This window comes from Geotrypetes seraphini, chromosome 3, assembly GCF_902459505.1.
Source record: "Geotrypetes seraphini chromosome 3, aGeoSer1.1, whole genome shotgun sequence".
NCBI classification, from domain to species: domain Eukaryota; kingdom Metazoa; phylum Chordata; class Amphibia; order Gymnophiona; family Dermophiidae; genus Geotrypetes; species Geotrypetes seraphini.
In genome coordinates, this window is record NC_047086.1 from 242,359,055 (window position 1) to 242,375,110 (window position 16,056).

General features: G+C 41.8%; 1 protein-coding gene across 5 annotated transcripts in view; it reads right to left on the minus strand.

Moving 5' to 3' along the window:
* TAB2 (TGF-beta activated kinase 1 (MAP3K7) binding protein 2) overlaps positions 1–16,056 on the minus strand; it is a 193,091-nt gene that overhangs the window by 84,145 nt on the left and 92,890 nt on the right. For all 5 annotated transcript variants that reach the window (XM_033936904.1, XM_033936903.1, XM_033936906.1 and 2 more), the window contains exon 3: positions 8,331–9,804. In XM_033936904.1, coding sequence (XP_033792795.1) covers positions 8,331–9,804 — 1,474 coding nt within the window. The remainder of the gene's footprint in view (positions 1–8,330; positions 9,805–16,056) is intronic.

Here is a 16,056-nt window from a genome sequence, read left to right on the forward strand (position 1 = left end):
AGAGAACTATTTTTGAATTGAACACTATTAAACCATCAGGACTTAATTTAGAGATAGATTATCGTCCTTTTTTATGAACTATTATAATGACATTATATACTGGTGTTTTATCTAATATTATCTTACTGCTGTTTCTTTTCACCTATTTATGTTTATACTTTTATATATGGCCCAGTTTACATTTAAGAATTCATACATAATACTGTTTAACTTTTTACCTCTTATATACAGGCATCTTAATATTTTGCATATTTTCAGTATTACCCCTCATATTTTAAGTATTACCCCTATTTTTTATTTTTTACATCTATAATTCATGTAGCCATTTGCTTTTTTAACTTTTGTTTTTAATCCTCTTAACTTTTTCTTCATTTATATCATACTTAATTTACATTTAATCTTTTACATAAGATCAGGCTGTTTAATATCTACAGGCACAACACCCATTCATTTTTACTGACGTCACACACACACGCCCACTCTCCCAGTTGATTGGACTGTCTGCCCTTCAATCCACCTAGTTATACATTTGGTTCACATAGAAACATGCCCATTTTTCAGCCTATTTTACGATTGGTTTACAATCCCCTTAGCTTCCTGATTCGTATTTTTCGACAGTTTTGCTACGTTTTGCTTTACGGCTTCTCTGGTTGCTTTACGTTTTTTATTTGATATTCCATGATTTCTTCGCAGCGCTCTCACTCTAGCGATTTCTACTATTTGCAGAGACTCTCGGCGTGACACATCATCTGGTAAATGTTTTAACATTTTCTCCTACTGCCTTTCTACTTTATTTTTTCTGCATTTTTCTGTTTTGTTTGGCCCCCCTAGGCTAGCCCTGCTCACAGCTGTGACACTTCTGAGTTTGGTTCCTACTTTACACTTCATACGCCGGTTTGTCTCTTTCCCTGTAATCTCCCTCTTTGCATTTTGGCTAAATATATACACACTATCAAAGTTAGTGGACTGTTTCTTTATAGGAGTTTTTTTCCCGTGGCGTGCATGTTCAGCTTTTAGCATAATATGACCATAAAATATCACCAACCCTGCTAGATGACGTTTTTTTAACTGAGATCTTCTCCTCTTTTTGGATAGATTTTTTCACTCCTCTATACTACTGTTCCACTGTATTCACACCTTTTGTTCAGGTTTAACAATATTGCCTGCAAGGTCCCTTTTACATACACCTTTCTTATTAATACAAACTATGTACAGTTGGTTTATAGCCATCCTTTACACTTATTTTTCTCTGGAGGTTTCATTATACACACCACCCTTGGCAGCATGTTTTATTTGTTCTTCATTTTTAATTCTGTGAAGTTCATTGCTTATGTATTTTTTATTATATTTGGTGTTTTATTTTCCTGTTATCCAATTGAAGAATATTATTTAACACTAGCAGTCATTTATTATCAATTCTGTCTTTTCTGCACGCATTTCTATTGATATTGCATGCGTACTTATCACCTTTTAAAACATACATTTGTCCTCATGCTTTTAATTTCTTAATATTATAGTCTATGGTCAAATTGATCATCTTGTCTTATTCTTATTTTTTATCTTTTCTTTTTTTTTAAATTTATTTATTTATAATTTTCAAATTAACAAATCAAGATACATCTTGTACAGAAAGTGATTACAACAAAAGAACAAATAGAAACATAATGAATTATATAGAAATCAAATATTTGTATAATCTCTCAAGTCCACCATTTTAATCCATGATGTGAATTAAACGGAATTTTAACAAAGAACCATATTATAAAAGATAAGTGGTACGTGGTTAACTGAAATTCCAGGCGCCTTATATCTCAAGCCCTCATTCTTTCCCCTTTTCCAGGCGAGACATGGAGAGAAGGGCCGTTAACTGATTTGGTTCAAAGAAAACATATTTTTGAGAGTTATATTGAACTATACACTTGCAAGGATGTCGAAGATAGAAAGTTCCCCCAAGAGCCAAAACACCAGGTTTTAATAATAAAAACTCTTTTCTACGTCTTTGTGTATCTCTTGCCAAATCTGGGAACATCTGAATCTTTAAATCAAGAAACTTTTTCTCTTTATTTTTAAAGAATAATCTCAAAAGCCAATTCTTATCTAGCGTAATAGCCAGGGTAACAATCAATGTAGCAGGTATTGCTATTTCTTTATCAGATAGTTCAAGTAAAGCAGATACATCAATTGGTCCCTGCGTTTTTTCTTGAAGATCCTTATTTTTACTAGGCAAATAATAGACCTGGGTGAAAGGAGGCAATGAATCTTCCGATACTTCCAATATCTCCAGCAAATACCTTTTTAACATTTCTCTTGGAGTCACTGTTGAAATTCGTGGAAAATTAATCAATCTTAAGTTATTATTCCTGGAGAAATTTTCAAATGTCTCAATCTTCCTTCTTAAATTTATATTATCCTTGATTAAGGTGTCCTGAAGAATCTTGGAAGATTTAAGTTGATCTTTAATGCACTGGATATCTAATTTTGATTCTCCCAAGTCTTGTTTTATCTGAAGAACTTCTTTCTCTTGAGTTTTTATTTTCCCCTCTATTTGAAGATGGTTACTATTCACTGTTCTAGTCAGATTGGCAATCAAATCCCACAAAGCTCCCATTGTGACTTCTTGGGGCTTTACAAGGTCAATAGTTTGCAAGTTTAATAGTTGTATATTAGGCTCACCAGCTACAGGAACCTCTCCTCTCCGTCCCTCCTGTATTGGAGTTAATCCCAGCGTTGTTGTATCCTCAAATACACTCAGGCAATCCTTGTGAGCCTGAGTCGATGTTCATCTCACCGTTCCCTGCAGCCTCTGGGGGAGAGCTCACGCCGACTTCCGGCTGGCTCCCCACTCCCGGGGAACTGGTGGCTCGAGGATTGGGAGGAGGGATTCTCGTGTCGGGGCTCAAAGAGATCTCATGAGCCCGAAGAGACGCCTCGAGTCCGTTACCAAGGAGCGTCCCAGCCGGGTGCACCACCGACGTTCCCATGACGCCCTGCATCCGTCTCAGCAGATCTTCAATATTGCCTGAGGAGGCTGAACCGGGACGCCGCGGGGCCGAAAAGGCTCCCTTTCCCCTCCTTTTCGGCATGGTAAATATTCTGCGATGTTAACCGCCTAAAGAAAAGTTTCCTTTAGTGAAGATTTGTGGGCGGTTGCTCAGCGCTCCACAACCACGGCCATCTTGGATCTTATCTTTTCATTTTTATTATTATTACAACTGTTTATATTATTGTATTTTTAATATTGTGTATTATGTTATATCTGTACCTAATAGGACCCCTGATGAAGGTTGTCCGAAACACGGACCGTGTTAGGTCCCCTGTTTGGTAAAAAGGTTTTAATATATAGTTTGCTTGTCACAATAAAATTCGCCTACATCGTTGTACATATCTGCAGTTTTGATTTGTTTGTTCCTGGCTGGTTTTTTCACTGCAGACGAGGTTGAACTTCCCTTCTTTTGGTTCTGACTACAAATTGGAAACATTTTGATAGATTAAATTTCACCTTTTGGTGGAATTCATTATGCTTGTGTTAATAGTACGAGAAAATGAATTCTGAACAAACAGGTAATAATAAGTTGTTTAAATTGACATAGGGTCCATTGACCAATTTTATCAATTCTAATTAAATGGTTTATTTCCGGTTTGATTTGCACATCCAGGGAGGGGGGTGAGTGGGAGGGGAGAGGGATATTAAATTAGGATTTGCTTATTAATTCTATATCGTATGGTTTATTTGGATATACTGGAATCAGGGTGGGTGGGGGTGTGTGTGAAAATGGTTTCTCATGTATTTATGAATGGATCTAAGTGCTTTTTCAAATTACTTATATGTATTCCTTTGTGCACTGTTTTTAGACTGAAAAATTAATAAAGAAAAAAAAAAGTGAGCATCCTTTGAGAGAGACCCAAATGATAATCTATTGTTAACAAATAGAACATGCCTGGCAAAATTGAAATCAAATCCATTACAGTAGCATAGTTTCAATCAAAGCTGAGATACCATAATTTTTGCTCCAATAAACGCACTTTTTTCCACCCAAAAGTGGGTGGAAATCTTGGTGCGTCTTATCGAGCGAAGGTACAATTTTGAACCGGCCCCCTCCGCACAGTTATAAACACCCTGCCGCCGCACCTTTTAAAACACCCAACCACCTACCTGCCTGACGCAGCTGCACCATTTTAAAACATCCTGCTACCATACCTTTTAAAACACTCACCTGCCTAACCACCTACCCGCACGCCATCGTCGCAGCCGTCACCATAGCCACACCTTTTAAAACAGCTACCCGCCCTCTGCTGCCTCCTCCTCCTCCTCTTCCTCTGTCATTGTCACAGTCCCTGGTGGTCCAGCGTGTATCCCTCCCTTGTTAGCAGCGCACAGGTCAGGAGCGTGGACGTCAGGAGCAAGCTTTCCATGCTCCTGCTTGGGCCTGCGCTGTTTTCTAAATGGCTTTGTCAGTTTTCGCGAGTCCAGCAAGAACTGACCCCAGCCATTCAGAAAGCGGTGCGGGCCGTAAAGCTTGCTCCTCACTTCCACGCTCCTGACCTGTGCGCCGCTAGGAAGGGAGGGATACACGCTGGACCACCAGCTACGGGGGGATGATCTAAAAATACTCGGGGGGGGGCAGATCTAAAAGTATTGGGGGGGATGATTGATTTAAAAGTACTGGGGGGATGATCTAAAAGTACTAGGGGGATGATTTAAAAAGGTACGGGGGAGGCTGGGGGACTGGCTGGCTTGTGGCTGGGTGGCTTGGTGGGCTGGCTGCCACTATGTGTGTCTACCATTAGACGTGCCCACCTCTAGATGTGCCCTGTATCCTGTCCTGGCCTACCACTAGACCACCAGAGGGGGGACAGAGTACTGGGCACATCATTTGGTTTAGAATTTTTTTTCTTGGTCTTATGGTGAGGTGTGTCTTATGGAGCGAAAAATACGGTAAGTCTGGTTGGGAGTCGCTAGGTATACAGATTTCACTTAACACTAATTGATATTTCATTTATTTATTCTCTCTAGAAAAGCTATCCTATAAGTTTTAAGGTAAAAATTTTAAAACAATTAGCCATGTAGTTTCAAGGATCAGCAACTCCATTTCTGAACCACAAGCCAACCATGTTTTCAAGATACCCACATAGAACACACATGAGATCCATTTGCACTTACTGTCTTCACTGTATGTAAATGCTTCACATGCATAATTTTAAATTAAGATTTTCTTTTGAAATGCATTCTAACAGTGGTGTAGCCAGGGGGCAGAGCTGCACTTCTGTGCTACCCCACCGCTGCATGCGCATACTCCCTCCCTGTCACAAAAACTGGGACCCTCTGATATCCCTCCTGACACCAAGCCCCCCCCCCCGCCTTTTAATCATCCTGCCCCACAAAATCCTGGTGATCTAGTGGGTTGGGGATATTTAGATCAGACCCCTTCAGCTCGAGAACCCTCCACCCCCGACACTGTTCCCCCCCATATCTTTTGTCAAAAATCAGGCAGGAAGGATGCCCACTTCCTCTTGCCTTGAAGGGCCACCTCTTCAAAATAGTGGTCCTTCCCCTTCCTGATGCATCCTGGATACACTGGAATGGGCCTAAGGTCCTGATTGGCTCAGACGCCTAAAATCACGGGAACAATTCAGGATGCCACTCAGTGCCGAGCAACAGCACCAAAGCATGCTCCTGCTTGGTACTGCTCAGTGGCTGAAGCTGGAATTTGCGGCAGTGACCGACTGGGCTAGCAGTGGGGCAGGAGTGTGGTAAGCTCTCTCCTGCCCTCTACACCTCTGGACCACCAGGGATTCCAGCAGCAGGGGAGGTACGATGGACAGGGCAGGGAGGGGGTACAGGATGGAGAGCTTGGGAGGGAAGGGGGCTGTGTGCAGTGCCTGGTAGAGAGGAGGCTGGGTGCAGAGCTTGACAGAGGAGAGAGGGAAAGAGGCTGGGTGCAGAGCCTGGCATGGGATGGAGGGAAGGGGGCTAGATACAGATCCTGGCAGGGCAAGGCACTTGAATATTAAGCCGCCCGACATATGAGTCAACTATTTTTTCTCTTTTTGGGGGGGAAAAGGGGGGGTCTCCACATATTCGAGAATATATGGTAATTTTCTCAATGAGAATCTGCAAAAAAATACAAACCACTGGATGTTGATAGATTTCAAATGCATTAATTAAAATTGTGTTCAAAATACTGCATATTGATATTCCATATTATGTTAATATCATTCACAACTTTATTTAATACTGAATAGTAATTCTTCACAGTATTTCTTCGCATTTGTTCAGCCTCGATCGACAGTGTCAATTTGCGGTGTTGTAGGTAGCTCATATGCCATTCTGTGCAGAATTGCATAAAAAGGGTGAAGCAGAATTTCCTTTCTTGTTCGCAAATTTAGTTATTTCAGATGTTAAACAACAATTTCAGAAGCAATTTGCTGATTTGGATGCTAATGCTAGGGAAATTAGATGGTTTCAAAATCTGTTTGACTGTTATGTTGCTGCTTTCAATAAAATTCATATATCTAGTTATTTATATACATATTTTACTACGACCTGATGAAAAGTGCTGAAGTACCCAATGTGACCCTCGTGGCGAAAAGTTTGGAGACCCCTGCTCTAAGCTAATGGTTCTCAAACCTTTTTGCTTCAAGGCACCTTTAGTGTGTAAGTTTTGTCACGGCACCCTAAGTCAAAAGAAATGCATAACAATCCCCCCTCTCATCTACTTCCTTTTCCTCCCTCCCCCTCTGGTCTGCCATCTCTCTACTCTCCCACCCAATCTGGTATCTCTCTCCTTTCTTTCCCTCTCCCATGGTCTGCCATCACTTTCATCTCTACCTTTCCTTTTCTTCCCTTATCTAGTCTGGCATCTGTTTCCAAGTCCTTCTCTTCTTCTCCCCCCCCCCTCGATTTGGTGATTTTATTGCTTACCCCTCCCTCCCAATCAGGTGTAGCATTTCTCCCCTCTCTCGCCCTCTTCTCCATGCTGCATCTTGCAATCTTTGGGCTGCCAGCAACTTAAACACACAGTCTTCGGTGGCCTCAGAAACTCTCCTCTGCTTCAACTTCCTGTCCCTGCAGAGATAGGATGCTGCAGCAGAGGGAAAGCTTCTGGGTCGTCGAAGACAGTGCTTTTAAGCTGCAGGCAGACCGAAGATTGTAAGCTTCAGTGTGGGGAAGGAGAAAGGTTTCCCATTGAGGGAAGGGAGATGGTGTGCAGGACTAGTAGCTCGTTTGCATCTTCCTGTGCAGCACCCCTGCGAGTCTGCTGTGGCACCCTGGCACACAGTTTGGGAAACAATGCTCTAACATACCTCTTTAGAGACAATATTTTTCTAATTGATAAGAGTCAAAGAAAACTTATTACCTCGATGACTCACTAAACATTTACAGGGAAATTTTGAGAAGAAAGTAGCCCCAACTGCCAGGATCCTAGTCTTCAACTGTAAGAACACTTCCTTAAGCAACTGGATGGCACAAACCATATCAGGGAAAATCTTTAATCTCTGGCTACAAAAAGTTAAAGTATCTTTTCAAAACTAAAAACTTATCTTGCCAGATGTAAAAGAAACAAAGGTGGTGGTGGTCCACAATGCCATCCTGATATCAAAACTCTAAGGTATGGCCAACACATCTAGGTCACCCTCAGTTCCACCAATATTATCAGACAATGCTAAAATCTCCTGAGCCAGAAGCCTTTACTAGCTTGAAGGGCCAACCCATTCCTTCACTGTCTCAGCCTTCCATCCCTAATACTAAAATAGGAGTGTTGAAGATTTGTTAGCTCAAGCTCTCCCTGGTGAAGGAATGATTTTGGGCATACAATAACTCTACATAAGAGAACTGAATTGGAAACAGTTCCAAAACCTGTTATGGTAGTTCCTGCCCAAGCTCTTTTACTGGTTTTGAGCATAGAAAAAAATGAACTGAACGTGAAATATCATTGAAAGCGTCTGGCAGGTTATATCAAGCACTGAAAGCATGTTGACATGATCTGTATTCCCAGTTGTGTGTTTTCTCAAAGTAAGTTTTTGATAAATTGGCTGATTCTGAAGCTTGAGCTACTACAACAGACTCTCAAGTAATGTCTCAGGAAAGACAAATCTTGACCCTCGGCAGTTGTGAATCATTCAAGCAAATACAAGATATTATGAAAACCCAACTGGTCACTGGCAATTATGGATGGAGTTCCCTATCCTTTCAACTGACAATTATTTTGGCTTAAAAAAAATTTCAAACTCATCTAACAACATCACAAATTCTTAGAACACATATTAAAATTAAGTGTTATCTTAATACAGGACACAAGATGACCTTACAGTATAAATATTAATATTACCTCGTGCATAGGCTGCTTCATCTGATCCCATGCTCAATTTGCGTGCATCACTGATTCCGTCCACATGTGCTAAAGCAGGGTCTGTAAGATGTTGGATTCCTTCTGGTTTTGTATAGTGATCAGGAAGATTTAGAAGGTTTGTGGTTTCAAAAGTTGGAGAAACTACCCCTGGTGAAACTGCAGGTGGCTTATTTGGAGAAACTGTAATTTTAAAAGTATATTTTGTGTTAGGTTGTGTGACCACCACTCGAGGAGAGGTTGCAGCAGTACTATTACCCATTGTTCGACCTTTTGGTGGATGATGATGAATGAATGCAGGACCTACGCTTACTTGACCAGATACATTCCTAGTGGCAGCTGCAGCTCCAGGGTTTGTAGATATGAAGACAGTTGGTTGATTCCGCACTACCTGGTCATCACCTGCAGGGGCATTAGCTGAAATGTAGACTTTAGGCTGGTTATGAGAGATTCCTTCATCAGTATTTGGTGGACTGGCTGCTATGTAAACAGAGGGCTGACTTCTAGTTAAAGCTTGGTTATTGACAGAGGAGTTAGTAGAAGAGCGAGGGCCTGCTGGGCGCATTGATGAATTGTTTCTCTGTGGTGGTTCAAGTTTTATTTCAATCTGATTTTTACGAGGCCCTGTTGAGATATTCTGAATATTGTATAGATTATGGGTAGAAGGCTGTGAGCTACTAGAATGAAGCATGGGTGCTTGGGAAGTAGTTGGTGAAGTAATAGGCATGTAGACATGAGAGGTCTGATGGCCCTGCTGGCTCAGCTGCGTTATTTGTGGTGGTGAGGTATGTGATGTAGGATATGATGAAGGTAGAGTAGTCCAGGGGCCCGGATGTGAATGTTGATAAAGATGTTGAGGGTGCATGGGCGTAAACGGTTGTTGTGTGTGTCGAGTTGTACCACTCTGAGTTGCAATATAAGGCCTAATATAGATAGAATTTCCTGGTGGACTATTAAGTACAGGAGGTGGTCCACCATGTATGTGCAAAGAAGTAGGTGTATTACGGCCAGTTTGAATATTTGGAGTCAAAGTTACCATTATAGGGCTGAATCTAGGTGTTTGCTGAGTCAATCCAGGTGACCCTTTCTTTCCTAGCTGAAGTCCACGGTTAGAAGAATTAATTGCATTTGATATTCCAAACATATTAAAGCCTGGTGGAACCTGTGCTGGTGCTGTCTGTGGCTCCTGCTGAAACAGTTCATTATTGGACTGGCCACCCTGAAGGTGTCCATCACTAATGCTGTGAGTCAGTGTCCTACTTCCATTCATTCTACTTCCTTCTCTTCCATGGTGACAAATATTCTGTGACTGTAAATCCAGATTTAAAGATGTCATATGATTACGCAGGCCAGCAATCTGAGAATCATCCAAAAAACCTGGGTCTCCTTCACCATAGAGATATTTTGCACTTTCTTGTGCAAGGACAGCACAACATGCATCCAAATTGTTGTTGTTCTAAAAATAAATAAGAAAAAAATAAGTCAGAATAATATATGGTATCTTATGTTACTATTAATTCCCAACGTGAAAACAGAATTCATATGGACCTAACTTTATGCCTTACTAAAATCATATTTGAAAGGTTGCTGATCAGTAGAAACATACTCTGCAGTAGAAAAAAGTTGTGCACCAATACTAAGAGAAAATTTCTGAACACTGATAAGATAAAATGGCTTGTGTGTTTAATGTACAGCACTGCATGCATCTGGGTATCACTATAGAAATGCTTAGTACTAGTAGTAGTAGTCTTTATTCTATTTTGAATCCAGGTTTCATTGTATGACGGGATGTAAATAAAGCTATTATTATTATTATTATTATAAAACAGACAATTTTTGTTTTAGATAATTACATTACATCACATTAGTGATTTATATCCCACCTTAACCTTTCAGTTCTAGGCGGATTACAAAAGATATAAGCTGGACCTTACCAGAAGAAGTACAGAGTAAAGAACAAGGTACAGGAGTGAAGGGGTATATGGCGCTGTGACAAATTGTGCTAATTAGAGGGATAAAGATATCTTTCGGTTCGGTATCTATATATATTTTATATATACATTTATAATCTTTATATATTACTATAGGAAACTGTTATAAAAATTACCATAAACAGATATAGTGAGCCTTATAAAATAGATAGAAAGATGCAGCAAAACATAAAAGGAAATATTTAGAAGGAAAGCTCTATTGGAAAACAGAATTGAAATAATGAAAACGCTAAAGTGAGAAAAATATATCACTGTAAAAATGCATACAATGTGTGATCATTTAAACAGAAAAAATAGGGCATCTATTAAAAGGGACCCAAAAATGTACCCATATAATTCCTACAATAATCTCTCATAGTGCACAAAAGCTCTTGTGCAAATTTATACCTGTTCCAAGGTGTGTGTGTATTTTACAAAGTACAGTACATGCTAACATCATAACTCTGACCAGGAAACTATGCTCTGGAAATGCCTATAGGCATCTCATCTAAAACTACTTATAATCTTATTGCAATGCACACTTTTTATCTGCCTTCATATTTCTATGTTTCTATGTAAAGACCATATGGCCTATCCATTTAAAGGCATTTTATAAAAATTAACCTTAATGCAAGTATGGAGCTGCATGTGTACAACATTATAAAACAACTGCTCACCACTAAAGCACCACTACTAAAATATGCTCATACATTTTTAAAATCATCTTTTTTACTTTCCAAAATTCAGGGCTCTTATACAAATTCATTGTAATCATTTACAGTAAGAGGCAATATCACAGCTCTATGAAGTAAAGCACAGTTGCTTACCTGCAGCCTGCTTACTAAGGACAGAAATAAGTCACACAAGTAGGTGACATCATTTGATGGTGCTGACACATAGCATTTCCTAGAGACTATTAAAAATATCCAGAAAGGATTCTGACCAGGATTCTCAAAAACCCGTGTTAAAAAGCAACGTTTAGCTAATGCAGGTGTTTTGATAGCGAATCTAAAAAAACGAGACACTTCCCCACAAAAAAAAAAAAAAAAATCGCACATGCAAATGAGGTTGGCGGACAGCAGCAAAGATTTGCTAAATTTGCATTTGCCCATTGCTGGTGATAGCGATGGGCACATGCGCAGACAAAACGCTGTGAAGAAAAAAAAAAACACAACAGCAGTGGGAGAGATGCCCACACTCTCCCACTGCCCTAAAATCCCCGCTGTGACCCGACATGACCCCCCTCCCCCCTGCAGAAGATATGCCCACTCTCCCCTGCTGGAAAGTGACCCCCCACCCTTACCTCAAATAGATGACCTGGAGGGACACGTAATCCTCCTCCCAGCTGCCTGCATGGTCTAAAATGGGATGCACCAGGAAGGGGCCTAAGGATCTGATTGTCCCAGAAGCCCTATAGGAGGGACCTTAGGCGTCCGGGCCAATCAGAGCCTTAGGCCCCCTCCATTTATGTCCTCTAGTACTGCCCTCCCCCATCTCTGGAAGCCATTTGTTAATATTAATACTTGTTAATATTAATATTTGTTAATATTAATACTTTTCAAGAACTTAAAGAGGTCTCTATCATATCAACACTCTCCTTTTTTCTAGCATATGCATATTCAAACTCTCCAGTCTCTTCTCATACATCTTTTCAAACTAGCTTTAGGCATAGCTTCAGTGCTTAGCAAATTACATAAGACTCTGGACAAAGGTTACCTCACAGATGTTGATTTCCTTGGATTTATCTGTGGCATACTCTCTTTTGCAACAGGCTCTTGCAGTTGGGAATTGTAGGTTTTGTGCTTAAATGGACTTCATTTATTTCTAATGGCACTTTTTGTGTCTCCACAAATACTGGGTTGTCATCAGATTATCCCCTCAGTTGTGGTGTTCCCCAGGGGTCTGTTTTGTTTCTGCTGCTTTTCAATATTTTCATCAGCCCATTGGTGACTCTGCTTCAATCTTTTTAACATTTGGTTTTAAGTACATTTACGCAGATGACATCTTAATTATTTATCCTAGTTCCCCTCTCATTCATCTTCAGTTCTGTGGGCATTAGAATGGCTGTCAACCAACAAACTAAAATTGAATCCTGATAAAACAACTGCATGTTGGGTGACAGGATCATTGATTCAACCATTATCTCCACTGACCCAGTTTAACTTTCCAGTTACCTCTGTGCTTAATTTCTGTTATTTGGGGGTATGGTTAGTTTCAAAACTTAACTTTTTCACAACCGATTCCAGGTGTTACGTTCTTTTAGTACATTATGGAAATTTCTGGATTTTCTGTCAAGCTCTTCTCATTTCAAAACTTGATTATTGCAATACCGTTTACACAAGTCGCAGTTCAAATGTCTCTAGACCTTACAAAATTGTGCAGTCCACATTCTTTTCAAAACAACAAGATGCTATTGCGCATCCCCCTTCTTTTTCATCTCCACTAGTTACCAATCTTTTACAGAATAAAGTTTAAAATCTTAATATTGGTTTTTCAAGCCTTTCATTCAGGTGTCCCTCTTTATCTCTCATTACCTACAGTGCCATAAACCTCCAACCACTCCCTGCAGAAACAATATGTTACTGATAGGCCACCGTAAGAACAGGCTACTGGGCTTGATGGACCTTTGATCTGACCCAGTAAGGCTAATCTTATGTTCAGACAGGCTCATTTTGAGTTTACTAGAGGAAAAGCTTTCTTTTTGGCCTTCATTTTTGGCCTTCATTCTTTGGTTTTCTCTTTCAGATTACAACCACTTGGAGACAGCTTCCCCGTTCCAAGACTCTCCTGAAGATTAATTTTTTTTCTGTGCTTTCTGAATTAGTTTTTCACTGGCTGTGAATTTGTTGGGAGGGAGCGACGAGCAATCATTGTGTGAGCCCTTTGCTCTCCTATTGATTCTAATGGTGTTTCTTTCACTTAGGCCCCGATTCACTAAAGTCAGCGATCATCGCTAAACCGTCACTAAACAATCGCTGCTAACCGACCCAATTCACAAAACGGCCCACTGTGTGTTTTTCCCCTCGATCGCAATCTAAACAAAACCTGCACCCAACATTCCCACTCCATCGACCTAACAGCCTCCACCTGGCACTCCAACATCCAATCCCTCTATAACAGCCTCGCTCAGACAAAAACAACACAAATAACCACTAACAAAACACCTGCTCCCTGGTATACAAGAGACCTCCGATCCATAAAAAGATCACTGAGGAAAGCAGAAAGAAACTGGATCAAACACCCAAATTCAGAAACCAAAGCTCACTGGGAAAACACATCTGTCACCTACAAAGCTGCCATCCTAGAAGCAAAGAAAGTCTACTACTCTCACATCCTACAGATAGTCCCAGCTAGATCTAAACAACTGTGCGCCCTCAAACAAACTCTTCACCAACACCCAAGGAAAAAGCCACAACAACCCAACAGAACTTGATAGTGAGACTCTCTCGGACTTCTTCCAGTCCAAGGTACAAACCATCCGCGATAATCTTGACACCACCTCCAGCACCAACCCCCAACCGAACCCAAATACCCCATCCTCTACCACTCTCCCCCAACTTCATCTGGCCTCCCATGCTGAGGTTCTCAAAACCCTGAGAGAACTCAAGCCCTCCAGCACCATCCTCGACCCCTGCCCATCCAACATCCTACTGTCCACAGAAGAAATCATGGCAGAATCTATCCTCCCCATCATTAACTCTTCCCTCTCCACGGGGGCAGTACCTCTCAGCTGGAAGTCGGCTATTATCAAACCCATTCTCAAAAAACCCACCCTCGACCCTAACGAACCCAGCAACTACCGCCCAGTCTCCAACCTCCCATTCATCTCCAAACTCCTAGAATGAATAGTGCTCCGCCGATTACACCCTTTCATTGAAGAACAAGGTGCCCTGTCCCCTGCACAATCTGGCTTCCGAACAGGCCACAGCACAGAGTCGGTACTCCTGGATATCACTGATGACAGCTGGTCGATACTCGACAAAGGCAACGATGCCCTACTAGTCCTACTTGACTCAATGCTGCCTTCTACACTGTCGACCACCACCTCCTCCTATCCAGACTCTATGACCTTGGAATCAAGGACTCTGCCCTCCAATGGTTCACCTCCTTCCTTCATCAAAGAACCCAAATAGTCCTACTAGGGCCACACAAATCTAACCCTAAGCCTATCAGATATGGCATTCCCCAATGCGCCCTTCTATCCCCCCTCCTATTTAACCCCTACATCAGACCTGTCATTGATATAGCCCAGAAATACAACATTAAAATCCACTCCTATGCCAACGCCATCCAGCTGCTCCTCCCAGTAGGCAAAAAACAATCATCCCAAATCGCCAACCTCTAACACTGCCTCTCCGAAATGAAAACCTGGATGACCAACAACAAACTACAGCTGAACGCCTCCAAGACCGAACTCTTATGGATCAGGGAAAAAAGCACCAAATACACACACCCAACACTATCGTGGGACTCCATCTTACTAATAGCAGCAGATCAGGTACGCAGCCTAGGAGTAACATTAGACAGCCATCTGTCCTGTCCACCCACATATCTCAAGTAGTCTCCACCTCCTTCTACTACCTCCACCAACTAAGAAGGCTCAAACCCTACCTCTCCACACCTGACCTGGCCAAACTCCTCTACACCTATGTCCTCTCCAGGATGGATTACTGCAACTCCCTATTTAATGGAGTAGCCAAAAAAGATCTAAAGCGCCTCCAGGGGTACAAAATGCAGCAATCCGCCTCCTACACAGCATCAACTACCACGACCCCATCTCCCCAGACCTCCACAAAGAGCACTGGCTCCCGATTAACCAACGCTGCGCATTCAAGGCCCTGGTAATAGCACATAAAATAATTTATGCCACCACTCCAGCCTACATAGAATCCAAGCTAACCCTGTACACCCCCACCCGCCCCCTCCGCTCGGAAATGGAGAAACGCCTATGCATCCCCCCCAGGAAGGTCTCTCATGTCAGAAACCGCCCGTAAACGCTCCTAAAGCCACTTCATCCCCCAACTCTGGAACCAACTCCCCCCACAAATCAGATTACAGAACTCATTGATGACCTTCCAGAAAGCGGTAAAGCCCCTTCTCTTTAACTAAAATTACAACTGCGATCTACCCCTTAAACTCCCCTTTCCTACCCCCATCCCTCCTCCTTCCTGAATCTCTACTTAAATTATTGTATAGTCCATTCTTAACCTGTACTTAAATTGCTGTATAATCCTCGTACTTGAATTACTGTATAATCGATGTACTGTCCAAATATACTCCACTGTGAATGTTTGCTTGTAAGCCGTTCTGAGCTACCAGAACGGGATAAAAATTGAAATAAATAAATACTGTACACCTCACCCCGTGCTGAACCCCCGCGCCAAAATGGCAGGAGGGATGCCCACTCCCTCCTGCCACAGCAATACCCACTCCCCTCTGCCACTGCAATACCCACTCCCCTCCCCTGGCTCAAACCTTGTCGTTGGGAGCAGGAGGAACCGTAAAGACCTCCTGCTCCTCCGCCCAGCCGCGACGCCACTGGGCCTTAGACCCCGCCCCAGTGCATCATGTGATGCACGGTGAGTGGCCTAAGGCCCTGATTGGCTCAGACGCCTCATGCTCTTCTCTTGGGAAGGGCCTGAGGCGTCTGAACCAATCAGGGACTTCCTTAGGCTCCTTCCTCTGTTCCTTGTATCCGGGATAAAGGAAAGAACCTAAGGAGGTCCCTGATTGGCTCA